The sequence below is a fragment of the Pleurodeles waltl genome, chromosome 4_1 (assembly GCF_031143425.1).
Source record: "Pleurodeles waltl isolate 20211129_DDA chromosome 4_1, aPleWal1.hap1.20221129, whole genome shotgun sequence".
Taxonomy (NCBI): Eukaryota; Metazoa; Chordata; class Amphibia; order Caudata; family Salamandridae; genus Pleurodeles; species Pleurodeles waltl.
Window position 1 is genome coordinate 746,726,023 of NC_090442.1, and position 17,057 is coordinate 746,743,079.

The 17,057-nt window shown below is 43.2% G+C and overlaps 2 protein-coding genes across 2 annotated transcripts in view; both read left to right on the top strand.

Annotated features, from left to right (window-relative positions):
- The first annotated feature begins 610 nt into the window (after window positions 1-610).
- FSCN3 (fascin actin-bundling protein 3) overlaps window positions 611-17,057 on the top strand; it is a 54,140-nt gene continuing 37,693 nt past the window's right edge. Inside the window, exons 1-2 of the mRNA XM_069227550.1 lie at window positions 611-634; window positions 2,701-3,390. Coding sequence (XP_069083651.1) covers window positions 611-634; window positions 2,701-3,390 — 714 coding nt within the window. The remainder of the gene's footprint in view (window positions 635-2,700; window positions 3,391-17,057) is intronic.
- Window positions 10,022-11,290, top strand: LOC138288117 (uncharacterized). Its single transcript, XM_069229373.1, has 2 exons — window positions 10,022-10,526; window positions 10,628-11,290. Exons 1-2 carry the CDS (start codon window positions 10,044-10,046, stop codon window positions 11,255-11,257), a joined length of 1,113 nt encoding a protein of 370 aa, XP_069085474.1. The 5' UTR covers window positions 10,022-10,043; the 3' UTR covers window positions 11,258-11,290.

Consider the following 17,057-nt stretch of genomic DNA (forward strand, 5'->3'; position numbering starts at 1 on the left):
CTATCTGAAAATGTCACAGTTAGTAGTTCATCACTATGCAAGGCACTGCACTGTCCCCTCTCATATTTTTTTACAAACAAGCTCCTTTGGCTAACCTTTACGGTTATAGCGGATTGTGCCACAAGCAACAGTGTCCACTTTGAATAATTCTCTGAACAACTGCACACTAGTGTAGATCTTATCTAGGTACAAATGATGACCTTTGTTAAAAAGGTTTCTACCAAATTCCCACACAATGTTCTCACTAACTATGAACTTGACATCCGGGGGGGAATAGTGAAATCCCTACAAGTGTAGACCCGGAAATTTTAGAAATATCCTGTACTAGTCTCAGACAGCATATACATCTTAATTCAATAACGTGCCTTCTTGCTAAGAATGTACTGCCTAAAAACCAAACAGCCCCTGAAGAGGACCAAATACTCATCCACAGCTATTTCTTTCCCTGGAACATAGATATCTGAAAATCAATCTACTAAGTGATCAAGGACAGAACGCATATTAAAAAGAAGGTCACCATCAGTGTAATCTTGTGGCTAAAGCATTATCAGCAAAATGCAGCATTTAAAGCAGAAGCAAATACCAATTATGACTTGTGATTGCAGGAAATATGGCCATTGCCATCAAGGGACTGGTAGACCAATATGAAGAGAGCAATGGCTTCCCCCATCAATAAAGTTAAACCCAATAACTTCTTCAACTCTTCCCGATTTGTGTGAGTCCACCAGATAGTTCTGGAGAGGGGCTTAATTCTGACACTGTTGTCCCTCAAACACTGTTCTGCATACAGGTTAGTCTGCTCAATAATCTCACCCAAAAATACATCGTCCATAAGCAGCTGAAAGAAATGTATAGGGAAAATATTTGTAGTATTCACTCCAGATCCTGCAACACCAGTAACGGCAGGCACCACAATGGCAGCACCATGTCTGGGGCAACCCAGATTTCAGCTCTTCCAATGTGAAGCCTTTCAGCCCCAGACTGAAATCTAGATGTCTCTTGCTGGAACATCAGTGTCCTCCTCTAATACAGGCACTTCATCTGCACTGAGTAAGATGATTCCTCTCGGATAGAAAATTTGCTGCCAGAATACTGCACTTCCTCCTCTGCCTCAGATGCAGATTCAGTCTCATAATCATGGTCAGAGGAAGATTCAGAAAAGATACCAACAACCTGCTGAGCGGTCATACTGCGGCTAGCCATAATCCTTATTAGTAAAAGTAACCTGACAAATCAACAACAACCAACACTGTGTAAAATAAGTAAATAACAAAGTGGGGTTTAATCACAAAGACCTAGATACTCAAAAATGATACCACTCACTTGCCAGAAACAGCTAGAGTCACCAGCACCTACTCTGCACAGACACAGGCAGCACCAATGATATCTCACTAAAAAGGAAAAACAGAATAAAATTACACATAAGACAACACAATATACATAGTGCACAATCCAAGGAGAATTTCACACACAATAAAACATGAGCTAAATGTGCTGCTATTATTACACCATTTGCGAAAAACTCATTCATGCATTACAATGATACTCATTTGGAGCAAACAGTACTGAAATCATGGCTGTTTTTATATCCTCTCCAATGGCTGCGTCTCCAAGCTATGAGTGGTTCCAGTATGTGTGTAAGTCTCTAGCGCCAAGACACCCCTGGGTAATCGTGCACTCTAGGAATTCAGTTCATTCATTCATTTAAAAAGGTTTTTCTTACCAAACATCTGCAACTACGCAATCTGCCACTGCCGAAACCTTAAGCAGGAGTCACAGCAACTGAATCAAAAGCTTTGCACTAGAGTAAAAAGGTGAAATAAAACATTATGATCACATCTGCAAATAATACGCCACTCCACACACACCACCAGCCAAATGCCAGTACACACACAGAAACTTTTCCAGGTGGGAAGAAGAGCCTCAACAACAATATTACAAACAAATTATGTCCCTGGTGTCTAGTGGTTTCTGCCTCCCAGGGTGGCAGAAATGGCCCCAACATTTGCCCCAGAAAGGGAGCGACCCTTGCCCTTGCCTTGTGGTGGATATCAAGACAGATTATTCCCCCTGCCAAGTATACAGCTGAATTGAAATAAATTGTTAAGGAAGCTGTGGGCTTCCAAACAATTGTGGATTGGCCCTGTGACCACTCTTTACAGTACATTTGTTGCCACCTGAGGAAGATTAACACCTCCATCCAATAAATGTGCAGTATGGGTAACTATTAAATTTCAAGAACATACCTGTTAGTTGCTGAGCAATAAATACCTTCAGCCCCCCATCACCAAAGAGAGGTTATCAATACTTTGTGGTAGGTAAACAGTAACTAGCATACAAGGCAACAGCTTATTTTTACAGCACAGTGTGGCAAAGTTTAGTAACTACTGTTCTAGCCAGAACCCTGATTTTGTTGAATTGGTATCCCTCCTGAAATAGCCATTTATAAATGGTTTGATTGCTTTGATTTTGCTGCCTTCTAAGTACCAAGGCCCTGCCTTTTGGTCTTCATTTGGATATTTATGAGGGTGACATATATGAATGTGACATGTTAATCGGTTTAGTCGCAATTTTTTTTTTTAAATTAGAAACTGATGTACCTGTACCTCTTAAGACTGTTTGACATCTTATCAAATATTGTGTATAACCAAAGGTATGGTCTCATTGGATATGAATTAATTTTTGTTTCTTACTTCACAGATCTGGGAGCTCAGTCACCGTGGTAATCAGGGTAGTGAAGCAGTTGTGGCGCTACAGAGTTGGTATGGAGACTACCTTCTTGTTGATAATGATGGGACTGTCCGATGTGGGTACTCTTCTGACTGCCAGCAGAGCCTCTTCCTGCTCAACCTTCACGACTATGGAGACTGGATTCTCAAGTCGATGTGCACCAATAAGTACCTGGAGTCAGACGGGCAGAAAGTGTTTTGCTGTGCCACACATCTCACATGCAACCACCGCTGGGTCCCGCATTTAGCCATCCATGCCCATGTAGCGCTTTACAATCTGACAAATAATTGCTATGCTCGAGTAGATCCAACAACTGAAAAGGTCTGCGTGGACCTTCCTGAGCCCTACTTGGAGGAGTCTGGTTTTCTTCTCAGGTTCTGCAATGGGATGTACCATCTTGAAACTTCAGACCACAGATTTGTTTCTAAGGAAGACACACTGGAAGAGACCCCATCTTGGTTAACTGCCTTCACCTTGCACCTCAAGCCAGGCTGTGTTGCTTGCTTTAGTGATGGAAAAGGTTGTCTCTTTTATCCTCAGGGACAACAGAGGATTCTTACTCACGGGGCATGTCCCAACAACACGGAAGAATGGTTCTTTATAAAGCGTCTTCCAGCATGGGTCTACTTGAAGGCTTGCAACAAGAGATTTGTGTCCATCGTATGTGGGAAGTAATTTTATTTTGAATATGTTGAGCTTTAAATGTTCCTTTATTGTCGTTTATTGAGACCTACTGTTGGATTCCTCATTTTACTGGTAGCACCACGAACTCTGGATTAACGCCACAGTGTTACATTAAACAAGTTGTTGTTTTCAATAGTTAATAATTGCACTATGTGCTAGACTGTATCATTAGGTGGTTTAGTTCTAAATGTAAATGTAGAATCTTGGGTGTGACAGACGTTTCCAAACTCAAACCCCCTATGTGAATGATTCTTGGTAGTTTGTGATCAGTCTCTGAGGGAGATTTCGTGGGGCACAAGTCTTAACTTTAACAAAGAGAGATGAAACATTATGTTTGTTTTGTAGTCAAGCTCACTTCACTTTAGTTGGCTTGGTACAAACAAGGTTGGAGGGTATGGTTAATTAATACTGGCAAAAGCTACATTTGGAGAAAACATTTAAACATTACCTCCCAATGTAGCTTTTGCCCTGATTAACCACACGTGAGACCTAACAGGGAATGAAAAGATCAGGACAACATATATGTATTACCTAACAAAAGATCATTTATTAAGCTTGTTGGTTATTTCTTCATGGCTGAATGAATTTTTGCACCAGGAGTATGTTGAATCTCAACTTCCTGCAGAAGTAGCCACCCATGTTGCAGCTCTATATCTCTCTAATAATGATTCCCTTGCACTTTTGCTAACAATGCTGCCGTACCCCCTGTGGATCTGCTGCTATTCCCCAAGGGTAAAGGCCATTTTGCTTTCTTGTAGGCCATTGTGATAACAGATTTAACCCATGTACTAAGAGTTTGAGTAGAAGGTGTTACACCCTTTCTAACAGAACCAAAACTTATAAACAAGAGGAAGAATGAGGAGATCTAATCTCTGCAACTCTTCCTAAATATATCAACATTGCTGGGCTGACATCTAAACAGTGTAACTGTCTGTCCTCCTGCAGCAGGGGATCTGGGTGAAAAACTGGCAGGAAAATCTCCTGGAATTTAAAAGGCAACAAACCTAACTCCCCTAGTCGTCAGGCTGGTGTCACAGCTACCAGAAAAAAGACTTTGAGAGTTAAAAATCTCAAATCAATGTTTCTCAAGGGCTAAAAGGGAGGGGACATAACTGGTGAGCTAGGGAAATAAAGGCTCTCATCCATCACTGCTGCTGTTCCCCTTTAGTGACAAGAAATGTGAGTCACAAACACAAGTCTGACTTCAGTTAACACCTATTACTTAAATGTGTGTCCAAATGGTAGACACCCTCACATAATGACCAGATGTGGACTGGGTAGAGATGGTGAGCTATGGAAGGGGACATTAAGGACATTCCATGGGTGCATTTCAGTGCTCTGTTTCTTCCCAGATAGATTTGCACTATACAGGTACTACCACAGGCATATAAACATACATACAACATATGTACATACTTACATACATACACAGAATTTCAACAGGGAAGCTCTGTAGGTACGGTGAACCTACACAACAGTTATTGATAGCGAAACGGGCCTCATTAGTATTGAAATACTGCTGGGATGACGTAAAGTGCAATAACTGCCTTGTGTCTATGGTCAATGATATCTGTGGCTAACTTGTTAGTTAAATGTTGCCTTAATCCATCCTTGACCTGATTCTCCCCTCTCTTTTCATGCAGGAGTGGAAGTGGGAGCCACAACAAAGTGCCTGAACCCACAATCGGTCTTCCTGTATGAAATGGACTCCAACACCTGCACCGTTAGGCTTTCTGGAATTAACGGCTGTTATCTAGCCAGGGTGAGTAAATTCAAAACTACTTGTGATGCCTCTTTGAATAAGAGAGAAAACACCCTCATTCCAGTGTCATCTTAAAGTTTTTTGGGTCCCAGCAAAGGCATATTTTGGGTACCCAGTTCAGAACAAATTATGGCCAGATTTATAAGGCCCTAGCGCCTCCTTGTGACACACATTTTCTACGCTAATGGAGACAATGTCCGCTGCACCATATTTACAAAGTGGTGCAATGCATGCAATGCATCACTTTGGACCCCTTGCGCCACATTATACCTGTGTCAGGCATAATGTATGCAAGGGGGGGCGTTCTGGCATTTAGAGGTCCACAAAAATCGCACAGTGAAATCTGTCTGATTTCACTGCACTATGTTGTTATCATTATTAATGCCTGCTCAGAGCAGGCATTAAAATGACGCACCTATATTACCTTATGGGCCACCTTGCACTTTGCTCCATTAGTGGTGCAATGCGCCACAATAGTGTCATAAATTCTGACACTATTGGCCCAACCACCTCCATGGTGAGCTGTATTATCAATATGGTGCACACCTGGTGTCATTAGGTGGGGCAGGGGTGATGCAAGCCACTGGAGCATCAATACTGATGCACCAGTTTCTTGAAAATCTGGCCCTTTGAATTTTATAACACATTGTCTGTTAATTCGCACCCATTTGATGCCAAGTAATATTGAATTATACTCAAACTTTCAGAAATAGGGTTACACATAAGCAACTGAAATTTCACTTGCCCAGTGCCCCAAAAATCTTTAGGATCACACTGCTTAAAGAGAGCATGGGTGAAAGAGAGAGAGAGATATTCCACAATGTCCACTACTCAGTAAAGCACCAAATCGGCCAGAACATTATTTTAAAGATATTCAAAGAATCTGTGAGCAGGCGTGAGGTTTCGTAGTGCTCTGCACCTGTCACACAAAAGTCCAAACATCTACCAAGTTATGTGCTAAGTCATGTTAGTCTGAAATATGCAGCATCCATCCTATGGCTGCCAGTGTGGACTGGGAGTGTACCACTAGCGGAGAAGAGAAAATAACCAGCGGGTGCGGAGAAAAGGCAACAAAGAAAGGAGACAGTGCCAAAACTAAATAATTACCAATGCTTGAGCTTGCATTTTTTACTACTTTTTTAAGAACTTGACTGTTGACTTCCATTGAGCTCCTTGCACTCCTACCACCACCGGATCTTTGCTGTGTGGTACATCTTCACCCTAAAAGAGCATAAATCACACTGCAAAAAGCTAGAGCGTAAGGGGAGGTTTCGTTTTTTAGAGGATTGCAAACTAGAGTGAAGAGAAGCCATTCGCTCCCCCAAGGCTTGTAAGCTAAAGCTGATTATTTCGCTACTATAATTCTCAAGGCCTGCAACTTTAAAAAAAAAACACCTTCAGTCTTCTATCACCTGTGGCTTTCCCATGGTCCCCGGCCCTAAAATTGCCTTTCACACCTCTCCTTCAGTTCTTACTCAAGTCCACCTTACTCTGCAACATTCTTATTGGCACCGCAGTTGTCGCACAAACTTGGAAAAAGTCCCTGGTTGTCTCTCTTTTAGAAAACCTAGGACCAATCTCCCTCCTGCCCTACACTATAAAGATTTTGGAGAACGCTATTAATCTGCAAATCTCTCACTATCTCAAGCACAATCTCAATCTCCTCGATGAAGTACCATCTAGTTTTTGTCCAGCTCCTAGTCCTGCTCCTAGTATGGAAATAACTTTTGATTTCTTGTAATTGATGATCTTCGAGGACTAGTGCACCAAGGAAAATTAGTGGCCTCAGTCGTTATAGATATCTCTTTGGGATTCGACAGGTGGTATCATGACCTATTGCTCTCACACCTTTCTGAACTTTTAATTCACAGTCCTCTACTGGCATGGATCAAGTCATATCTTACAGTCTTTCTGTTTCCTTATCAATCTGGAATCAAATCCCTGGCACATGGGGTCCCTCAGGGCTTATCCCTAAGCTCCACTCTTTTTAATCTTTGCTTTCACCACCTAACTCAATTTATTTAATCTTTTAGACTCCAGCCTAGGAGTTATGCAAAAGATAAACAAATCCTTTTTGCTTCAACATAGGACCCTCAGTATTGATCTTCTAATGACAAGGACTACATGATCCAAGTGTTGCGCTACTGCGATGCTTCCTCGCCGCACCACCGGCCTATCGGTGAGCACTGGTAGCGGGTAGGGTATTTTGCAGGGGTGCATCGCGGCTCTCCCATTGCTATTGGTGGGAGAAGCCTGCCAGGGGGGTGGTGAGGAGACGCAGTGCTGATTCTGAATCTTTGACAAAACAGGAAGACCGAGCATGCTGGTGGACCACCGCCTCCCTCCATTAGACTTATCTTACTGAGGCTGGCCCCCAGTATTGCCATCTGGCTCGGCATTCCTCTTCTTGGGGCAATGTTTCCTTTCCTAGAACTTCCTCTTCCCAGAGTGCCTTGCCCATGCCTCTGGGAAGTTCTCAATTCAAGATGGCAGTGTTCCATAGAGGTTGAGGGAAACTGCCCAACCTAAGATGGCACATTAAGTACTCCCTGACTTTTTCGCTATATATGGAGCAGACACTGGTTGCTCATTGTTTCAAATGCTTTGGGCATTCCAGTTGTAGCGTCCTCACTCTTTCTCCATCGGTGTGGATGTTTCTGCTATATTGTTTTGCCATTGCTTCATTTCCAGGATACTCCTTCTCTTGTGCCAGGCCATCCTTCATCCTGCACCAGATCCTTGCCTATAGGAGTTTGTTTGTCCTAGGGCTTTTTCCTCCGACTCCTGGGGCCTTTTCTGGAGGGCACTTTTCTGCCTATGTGCTACCTAGTGTTTGGCAGCAACCTGGCTACTTGAGATCATCACACTTATCTCTGGCAGAGAAGGACAGTGAAGACCTGGAGGTTAATGTCCAGATTAATACAGAGGCCTGAACCATGGCTTCTAATCCCAGAAGGTAACACCAGGTGCTAGACTGGATATCACAGAACTCTCTAAAACTTAACACAGACAAGACAGAGACAAGAGACTGTACTTATCCCTGGCCAGAAGCTCCTGTCATCTGTCTGTCACTTTCTGGCTGCTTCACTGACGTTCTGCTCCATCTTGGTCCCTTTATTATGAAACCTGGTCTTCATATTTGATGAAGAACTCTCTTTAACTGTCTAAGTCAAAAACCTTGGAGCTTCCTGGTGCTTCACCTCTTGTTCAAATGTCGCCCATACCTTCTTTATTTGTCTCACTCAGCTGTGACCCTGACCACTATTTTGAGGCACTTAAACGCCTTTAAGTCTCTTTTTCTAGGCATCCCTCATTATACCATCAAACGCTACAGTGCTTCCAGAATGGAGTGGCTTGACCAGCTCTGGATCTTCCATCATGATCTTCGGCAACCAAAGCACTGTATGCTTTTTCCAGATAATTGCATTAAAATTCTTTTGCACTGTCTTTAAAAAATATCCACGCTAGAGAACCTGCTAACATACGAAGGAAATTAAAGCTGTACATCCCATCATGAGCCCTTGGGTTCTCCACAGCTAGACTACTGGTTGTTCTCGGATTTTGTCGGTAGTTCTTTCTCTGTCATGTCAGCTAAACTTTGGAATTCCCTCTCCCTTCATCTGAGAGCAGAAACAATTTCTCTCACCTTCGCAACAAAATTTAAAACTAGGTTATTTCCTAAGGTTTAATTTTCTAATTTATTCTGCTGTGCTCTTGATTTTTTTCCAGTTTTAGCTCCAGGACTCCTTACGGGTAATCATGCGCTGTACAAAAATCATATAACATAACCACTGGTAAATCTTCAAAGCAATGTCATGTTTCATAATTCATCACCCACTTGCAAATCAGTCTTGACTTCATTAATAATGGCAGTTCAGACGATTTTATAGGTCACTTCTTCTTTACACAGGGGAGAGAATAACGCAGGATCAGACATTGATATTCAAAAGCGTGTACAGTTATACTTTACTATTTTTCTAAATGTGTTATGATCTGTATTGATCTTGATTATATGCAACTCTACATAGTTTTTCTCATTTAACTTGGTAGCGCCAGCAGGTAGTTTTTCGATGTTCTTAGCTTTCTAGTAGATTGTGGTGCATGAGAGATTAAATAGATATTTTATTTACTTTTTATCCACACTGTTTTGTGCAAGACTCAGGAGTGTGTGATTTCTGCTTGTTTTATTTTGGGCAAGCCATTAAAATATATATTAACTTTATGTTAAATGTGTACAAAACCCATACATAAATTCCGAATAAAGTGAACGAATAAAATATTCATTTTCTATGCAACTCACATATTAGGTTTTTAAACTCAGTACTCTACTCAATCCTTTGCATTAAAACAAACTCTGTTATTATTTGCTTCTATTAAGGTTCCTACCATTGTCATATTACATGGGTTTGATTGACACCTGAGCAATTATTGACTTATGTGAGTAGTAGGAAGGGATACCTTTAATCACCATATTAAAAGTGACAGTTATCCCGCCCCGGATATGACGTCATATCCGGTGGCTGGGACTTCCGGTGTCCCAGAAAGCCCTCCCCGGAAGTGACATGCATGGGGGTGTCACGTGGTTTGTGAACACGTGGTGTCACGTGTTAGCCCTGTGTCTGGGTCCTAGCCCCTGGGTTTTGGCCTATGAGCTGTGTAAAAAAGTATGACTTAGTGTTGTGCAAGTGGTTTCAGAGCCTGAGAGGGACAGGTCTGGACATGTCAGACATTCATGCCCAAGTGCCAGTTAGGGGCCCTCATGGTGTCACGTGTTAGCCCCCCTTTTTTTGAAATGTTGCATATAAGGAGCTGGTTAGAACCGGCAGTCAAACCGTGAACCAGGGTTGAAACAGTTTGGCAAGGTGCCATGAAGAGATACAATCCGATCGCAAGAAAAGCAGCCTCCTCAGGGGCCCTGAACACTATTGGTAGATATTACCGGACCCTCGCCCCTCTTACGATGGATGAGAATGCACAACAGGATGTCCCTGCCACCCAAGATACCGATGTTACCGGTTTTGAAGAGGAACTTTGCTACCGGCTTGAAAAGCTCAACCTCAAGGCTGTGTCGACCCAGATATCCCCTATTAAGGGGTCCGACAGCGACAGCAATGCCTCGAAAGATGAATTAAGTGTTGCATCTAACTTCATAGACATTGAAGATGTTGAAGAATGTGTAGCACCACCGAATTCGCCCATCTATGAAGACATGGGCGACCAGGAGGCCACCGAGTCAGAGGCCGTTATTGTACAGCCGTCAGGTGTAAGCTCCGGCACTGTTTCTGCCCCAATGGACCTCTGCGACTCCCAGGATTTCAGAGGAGCCTCTGAGTGTGATGCGAATATGGAGGTTGGTAATGACAGTTTTGTTATTTATTTTTTTATGTCTGTATACTCTAATGTCATACATTTAACTAATAATGTGTCTTGTGCTTTCTGTTTGAACCCTAGAACGTAGCTGAAGAAAGTGAGCCTCTAGAAGGGTCAACTCCAAAGGTTAACGCCGTAAATTTTTACTGCTTATGCTGTTCCAGACAGTCTGGAAGTGTTACAAGCCAGAACAAAGAGCCTCGTAAGAAATGTGTCTGCACCTACACTAGCCACGATTTTGAAAAGGAAGCTCCGGGCGTACCCTGGGCCACCATATGGCCAGTTAAAGGTTTTGCAGCGGCCGCTGTGAACGCCTGTGTTAAACGGGATTATTATGATCTTTGTTACGGGCATAAAATTAATGCGCCTCAACAGGATGCTCATGAATGTTTATACGATGCATACACACCAAGAATAATTCGCCACATTTGTAGTCGGATAGACCCTCACCGGTTATATAGGTTGTTAAGGGTTGTGTATGGGCTGTCGGCTGTGAAGAAAGGTGTCCACAGTGATATGATTAAGGTCTTGGCTGCGGCTGTCAATGAGATCCGATACGCTGCTGAGCCCTGCTCAAAACTCGACCGCATGCATGGTATGTGTCCCCACTTTGACATAAGTATGTTAGAACGGGTTATAAAAAGACGAATGTGTGACATTTATCATAAAAACAGAAGAATGAAGTCTCTAGCCCCACGAAAGCTGTTTTAGAAAAAATTAAATAAATTAATTAATTAAAAAAAAAAAGTAGACCATGAATGTGTTACTTAACGCTCCATACTTACTCACTTTTAGGCGGGGAATCCGGGTATCGAGATGCAAGATGCCTATGAGTTACAACCGGGCTACATCTGTATCGGGAGATTGATTTTTGTGCTGGTTAAAGAAAGAATAGCTGAAATACATCCTATGACTCTGCGGTATCTGAACATTTCGGAACCTTCAGCCTTGTTGCAATGTAGCAGTCATTTGTGTATCGCCAAGTGGTGTATCAATGGGCGGCTAAACGCATCTGTTGAATGCCGGACCTCGGACAAAGACCACATTCGAGAGTTAAGACTTTCACCTGAGACGGGGATACACGAGGCGTTGGTGAACATGACTGAAGATTATGTCACAAATAAAGGTTCGGAATGGTCCTGGTTAGAACTGTATGAACTGTTGAATTTTGTCAGTATCCTGAGTGTTCAGAGTTATAGGCGTGGGGAGCGGGAAGTCCTGTCTAGAGCTATTGAGAGTATAGCCATAAAAATATCAAAGTTTGTGACGCTTAGCGTTTGTGAAAGGCCATACTCTGAGTAACATGTGTAGTGGGGGTTGTACTATGTATACGTTTGTAAAAAGACCACAGCGGTCCAGCGTTATGACATCTATAAACTCTGTAGCACAAAATGTCAAATACCCGTTGGTTGTGTAGCCCAGCACCATTTTTTATGTTTTTCATGTTTAATAAAATGACCTTACACAAAACAAGCGTCTTTCATTTCGTGGTGTTGGTGGTGGGAGACAACATGACGGATGCGGATTTAAGGAAGCTTTATTACGATAAACAAGGGGTTGGAAGTTTCGGAGGTTCCGAAGCTCTATTTAGAAGGGCTCGAGCTGAAAATGAATCTGTAAAACGTGCCAGTGTGAAGACTTGGTTAGCTGGGGAAGAGGCTTATTCGCTGCACAAACCTGCCAGGAGGCGCTTTAAGAGGCGGGCCACAGTTGTTAACGCACAGCTCGATTATCAGTGGCAGGCCGACATAATCAGTCTTCAAGATCTAGCAAAACATAACGATGGCGCCCTGTATATATTAACCGTCATAGATGTCTTGTCCAAATACGCCTATGCAGAGGCATTAAACGATAAAAGTGGTACCAGCGTTACAGCTGCTTTTAAAGACATCTTCGCTAGCGGGCGTGTGCCCCAGAAACTACAAACAGACGCCGGAAAGGAATTTTTAAACAAACATTTCCAAAAATTATTAGACCTGCACGCTGTTCAACATTTTGTAACGCACACAGAGGTAAAGGCTGCTGTTGTAGAGCGTTTTAACCGGACTTTAAAGTCGAAGATGTGGCGATATTTCACAGCCAACAACACCTACAGATACGTGGATGTTCTAAAGGCTTTTATAGATGTTTATAACGCCACCTACCACAGGACAATCAAAATGGCCCCTGTTAAGGTAACAAGGGATAATTCGTTAACAGTGTGGAGAACGGTGTACGGCTGGCGTCTCACGCCGAAGGTCAAGAAACCGAATTTAAAAGAAGGGGATCATGTCAGGGTTTCAAAGTTGAAGGGGGTCTTCACCAAAGGCTACCAGCAAACATTCAGCGATGAGATATTCATAGTGGAAAGTGTGCAGCTTAAAGAAGGGATATATATTTACAGGTTAAAAGACTACGCTGGGGAAGAGGTATCGGGTGTCTTTTACACCGAAGAGTTGCAAAAGGTGTCCTACGATCCGAACAGGGTGTACAGGGTTGAAAAGGTTCTGAAAAGGAAAGGGAGCGGTGACCGGAGACAGGCGTTGGTCAAATGGCGTGGGTGGCCCGAGAAATTTAACAGTTGGGTCCTGGCCAGCTCATTGCACGTTGTGTGAGGTCAAGCTGTAAGCGTCATGATGGAGAACTCCCCTTTTTATATCACGCTGCCATCCAATGCTTCGAAGGACATGTTCCCAGACAATCAGATTTCGAGTTATACGGTGAAACTTGCAAAACCAGTGGATTTGAAAGGTCCGTGGGAGGTGGCACTAACGGAAATACAGTACCCTAGAACTTGGAATACCTTTACAAAGGCCGATGTTAAATTTCATATAAAGCGCCCTCAGGATACCCTGACCTATCACCTGTCTTTCCCACATGGCTATTACCCCACCGTAGCGGCGGTAGTCGAGGCCATCAACAAAACTATAGGCAGCATCGAGACGTATGCGAATATATATCTGGTGTTGGATTACGTTAGAAGAAAAGTGTTTCTTAAAGCCCCTGAGCTCAGTACTGTGTTTAAATGTAGTGGTAAATTACAGCGGGTTTTAGGGACAGTACAACATCAACAGAGGCAGGTGGATCCAGACCCTACATGTCCCGATATTAACGGAGGCTTTTATACACTCTACGTTTATAGCGATATTGTAGAGCCACAGAGGGTCGGGGACAGTTATTCACCTCTGTTGAGGTGGGTCCCTGTGCAGGGCGAAAATAACACAATGGTTAATATACAACATCACAAACTCGACTATGTTGCAATTTCTAAAAACCATTTTGACACTATAACCATCATGGTGTACAACGATCAGTCGGAGACGGTTGCCTTTAAATACGGGAAAGTTATTGTCAAGCTTCATTTAAGGCCACGGCGCGAAGGTGACTATTAGACAGCTGCAATGGTCATCATGAAAACCTACGGGGATCCCTCTATGTACCGGGACTATTATAGAGTTCAGGCGGGGTATGGAGGCCCCCAGCCCTACTTTCAAGGGGCTCCGGTTATGTATGGGGCGGGATTGGGTGGTTTCTTCCGGAGCATGTTTAGGAGAGCCATGCCCTTTTTGAGAAGAGGGTTCGAAATTGCAAAACCTCATGTTAAAGCGGCTGCTACAAACATCGCCCAGGATGTCGTGGGTCGTGTAACGTCTGCGGTAGCTGAACGCATGAATAGACAGCCCCAAGAAGGAGCGGGGTTGCTGTATAAAGCGCATGGTGGTGTTAAAAGGAAGCGCAGGGCTTCGAGGCGTCGGGGTCCACCAAGGCCCTATAAGAAGCGCCGGACTACTTCAAAAGGCCCTCACAAAAGAAGAGCCGTAAGACGGAAGAGATCGACCAGGAAGAAGAGAACTCGTTCTAGTGCGAATATTTTTTAAAACATCGATCATGGCCTTCGTACACTGTGCATCGGGTGAATGCGCCAAATCTGAGTTAGATCTGTTTTCTCTCAAACCCACACAGACTAGCATTGAAAACAGTTTTTTCATGGAAGTGTCGCCGATGGCCGCTCTGACACCCCTTGCACCGATAGAGTTTTATGTGTCGGGGTCCACGGATATGTACCTTGATCTCAACAACACTCTCCTGCACCTCGTCTGTAAAATAACCAAAGCGAACGGTGACAACATCGAGGATGATGCTAGAGTGGCCCCGATAGCCTATCCCATCGCAACAATGTTTAATCAAGTGGACATTAACCTAGGCGATCGCCTTGTCACACAGAGTGATAACATGTATGCCTACAGGGCATACATAGAGAGTATTCTAAATTATAGTCGCGATGCGCTGGACACACATCTTTCAGCGGGGCTCTTCTACCGAGATACCCAAGCGCATTTGGAGAACACGGCTTTGGACGGTGACAATGAGGGATTTAAAAAAAGAGCCAGCTTCGTCGCCGGCAGTAGGCATTTTGACCTCCTGGGACGCGTACATTCAGACCTTTTCTTCCAAGACAAACTGTTAGTCAACGGTATCGATCTTAAGATCAAACTCAACCGTAACAAAGACGCTTTCTGTCTCATCAGCGGTGATGCACACCAGTATAAACTGGTTATATTGTCAGCGAGCCTGTTTGTAAAGAGAGTGAAAGTGTCCCCAAGTGTCAGACTGGCCCATGCTGAAGCTTTACAATTATCGAACGCCAAGTATGCCATTGAAAGAGTTGCTCTGAAGATATTCAGCATCCCCGCCGGAACCCGATTAACGCAGCAGCAGAATCTATTTCTGGGGCAGTTACCGAAACTCATCATCATAGGGTTTGTGGACAATACCGCTTTTAGTGGCGCCTACAACTCAAACCCTTTCAACTTCAAACACTATGATATCAACTATGCTGCTCTGGTTCACGAGGGCGCCGTGATCCCCGCAAAACCTTTCACCCCGAATTTTGGAGCATCAAATTTTGTCCGGGAATATCTAGGACTGGTCTCGATAACGGGGAAACAGCTGAGGGACTCTGGAGTAGTTGTTTCAAGAGAAGGGTATGCTGCCGGCTACACTCTGTTTGCGTTCGACCTGACGCCGGACATGGAAGATGGCGACCATTACAACCTGATCAAAAACGGAAATCTAAAAGCGGAAATACGTTTTACACAGGCGCTGGCGGCCAATGTGAACATGGTTGTGTTCTCGGTATTCGACAGCGTTATCCAGGTCAACCACGCCCGTCAGCTTATGTTTGACTACCATTGAAAGAGTGTAAAATAAAAAAAAATAAAAAATTTAATTTTTTTTTAAAATATATAAAATGGACACTACGGAGATACGGGACTTCTTAAGTAGACATAAACATGCTAAGAAATACTTTCTAGGGGTATACCCTAGCGATGGACTACCTGAAAAGATAGGTCCAGAAAGGCCCCGCACCCTCGTCTTTAACACCGATCCCCATTACAGGGGTGGTGCACATTGGGCGGCTCTGTTTCTGGATGTGGACAAGGTTATAGTGTTTGATAGTTTAGCCGAATTCCCTGAGCATAGTATTTATACAAAGCCGATATTCAAATATGTAAAAAAAGCATCACCCACTGTTGTGTATAATAAACTTCGGGTACAGGATCCTATGGCCATCACATGTGGGGAACATTGTATATACTTTATTAGTAAAATGTCTGAAGGTATAACGTTTAGAAATTTTTTAAATCTGTACTCAGACGATCTAGTAAACAACGATGATGTTGTTATGAAATATGTGAATGAAAACTCTAGGACAATGTCGCACGTTGTTAAAGCAGAATATGGTCTTTGTCAAAAGTGTAAGGTACTGTAAAGCTGTTATTTGTACTTATGTGTGCCTAAAATAAAAAAAAACATCTTAAACATACTTTCATCCGTGGCATTTTTTTTTTTAAGACACACTGCGCACATTTTCAAAGCATTTATAAACAAAAAGATGGCAGACTCCTGATGAAAATTTAAAAGTGTTTATTACAAGCATGTTTCAACACTAACATTTACAAGGTTAAACATATAAAATGAAGCATAATTTTTCGAACCGTAAAAACTTTTAACAAAAACTGTACAAGTGTGCAAAATTAGAGCGGTAGCCAGGTGTTCATTTTGAATAGGCTCTTTTTAGGCTCCATAGGAAGAGCAGCACGGTTCCGAATGGGTGTTAGTTGTGGAAAGAAAGGTGGTGTCGATATAGCGGGGCTCCTTGTAAAAACAGCTGGGGCCGGATCTTTTAATCTTTCAAGCTTACGGCGATTCTCTGCATTACCGATAATCGTGGAGGGAATGTTGAGTTCCGCAGCTGCACTTAGGAACTGCTCCCAGCCTCTAGGAGCGTCTTGTGTCGATAGGGTTTTACCATGTGTGAGACCCCGGACCAGATCATACATATGGGAACCAGCAATCGGCTGCCCTTTGTAAACGAATTCGCCCCGGTCGTTCCAGGTGGTCAAATCTTTAGTAGTAGTCATTTTACTGAGCAACATTTGAGCAGCCCCTCTATATTTCTGACTGATATTTTTTAAAAGGTCTAAGACAAAGGCATCCGTTGTGGTTGTGTGGCCTGTGTCTTGAGACA

What these genes read in the sequence shown, in the direction of transcription:
- LOC138288117 (XM_069229373.1), top strand. Translation starts at nt 10,044, where the DNA reads ATGAAGAGATACAATCCGATCGCAAGAAAAGCAGCCTCCTCAGGGGCC. An exon ending in AGTGTGATGCGAATATGGAG is followed by an intron (nt 10,527 to 10,627) that starts GTTGGTAATGAC and finishes TTTGAACCCTAG; the next exon opens with AACGTAGCTGAAGAAAGTGA.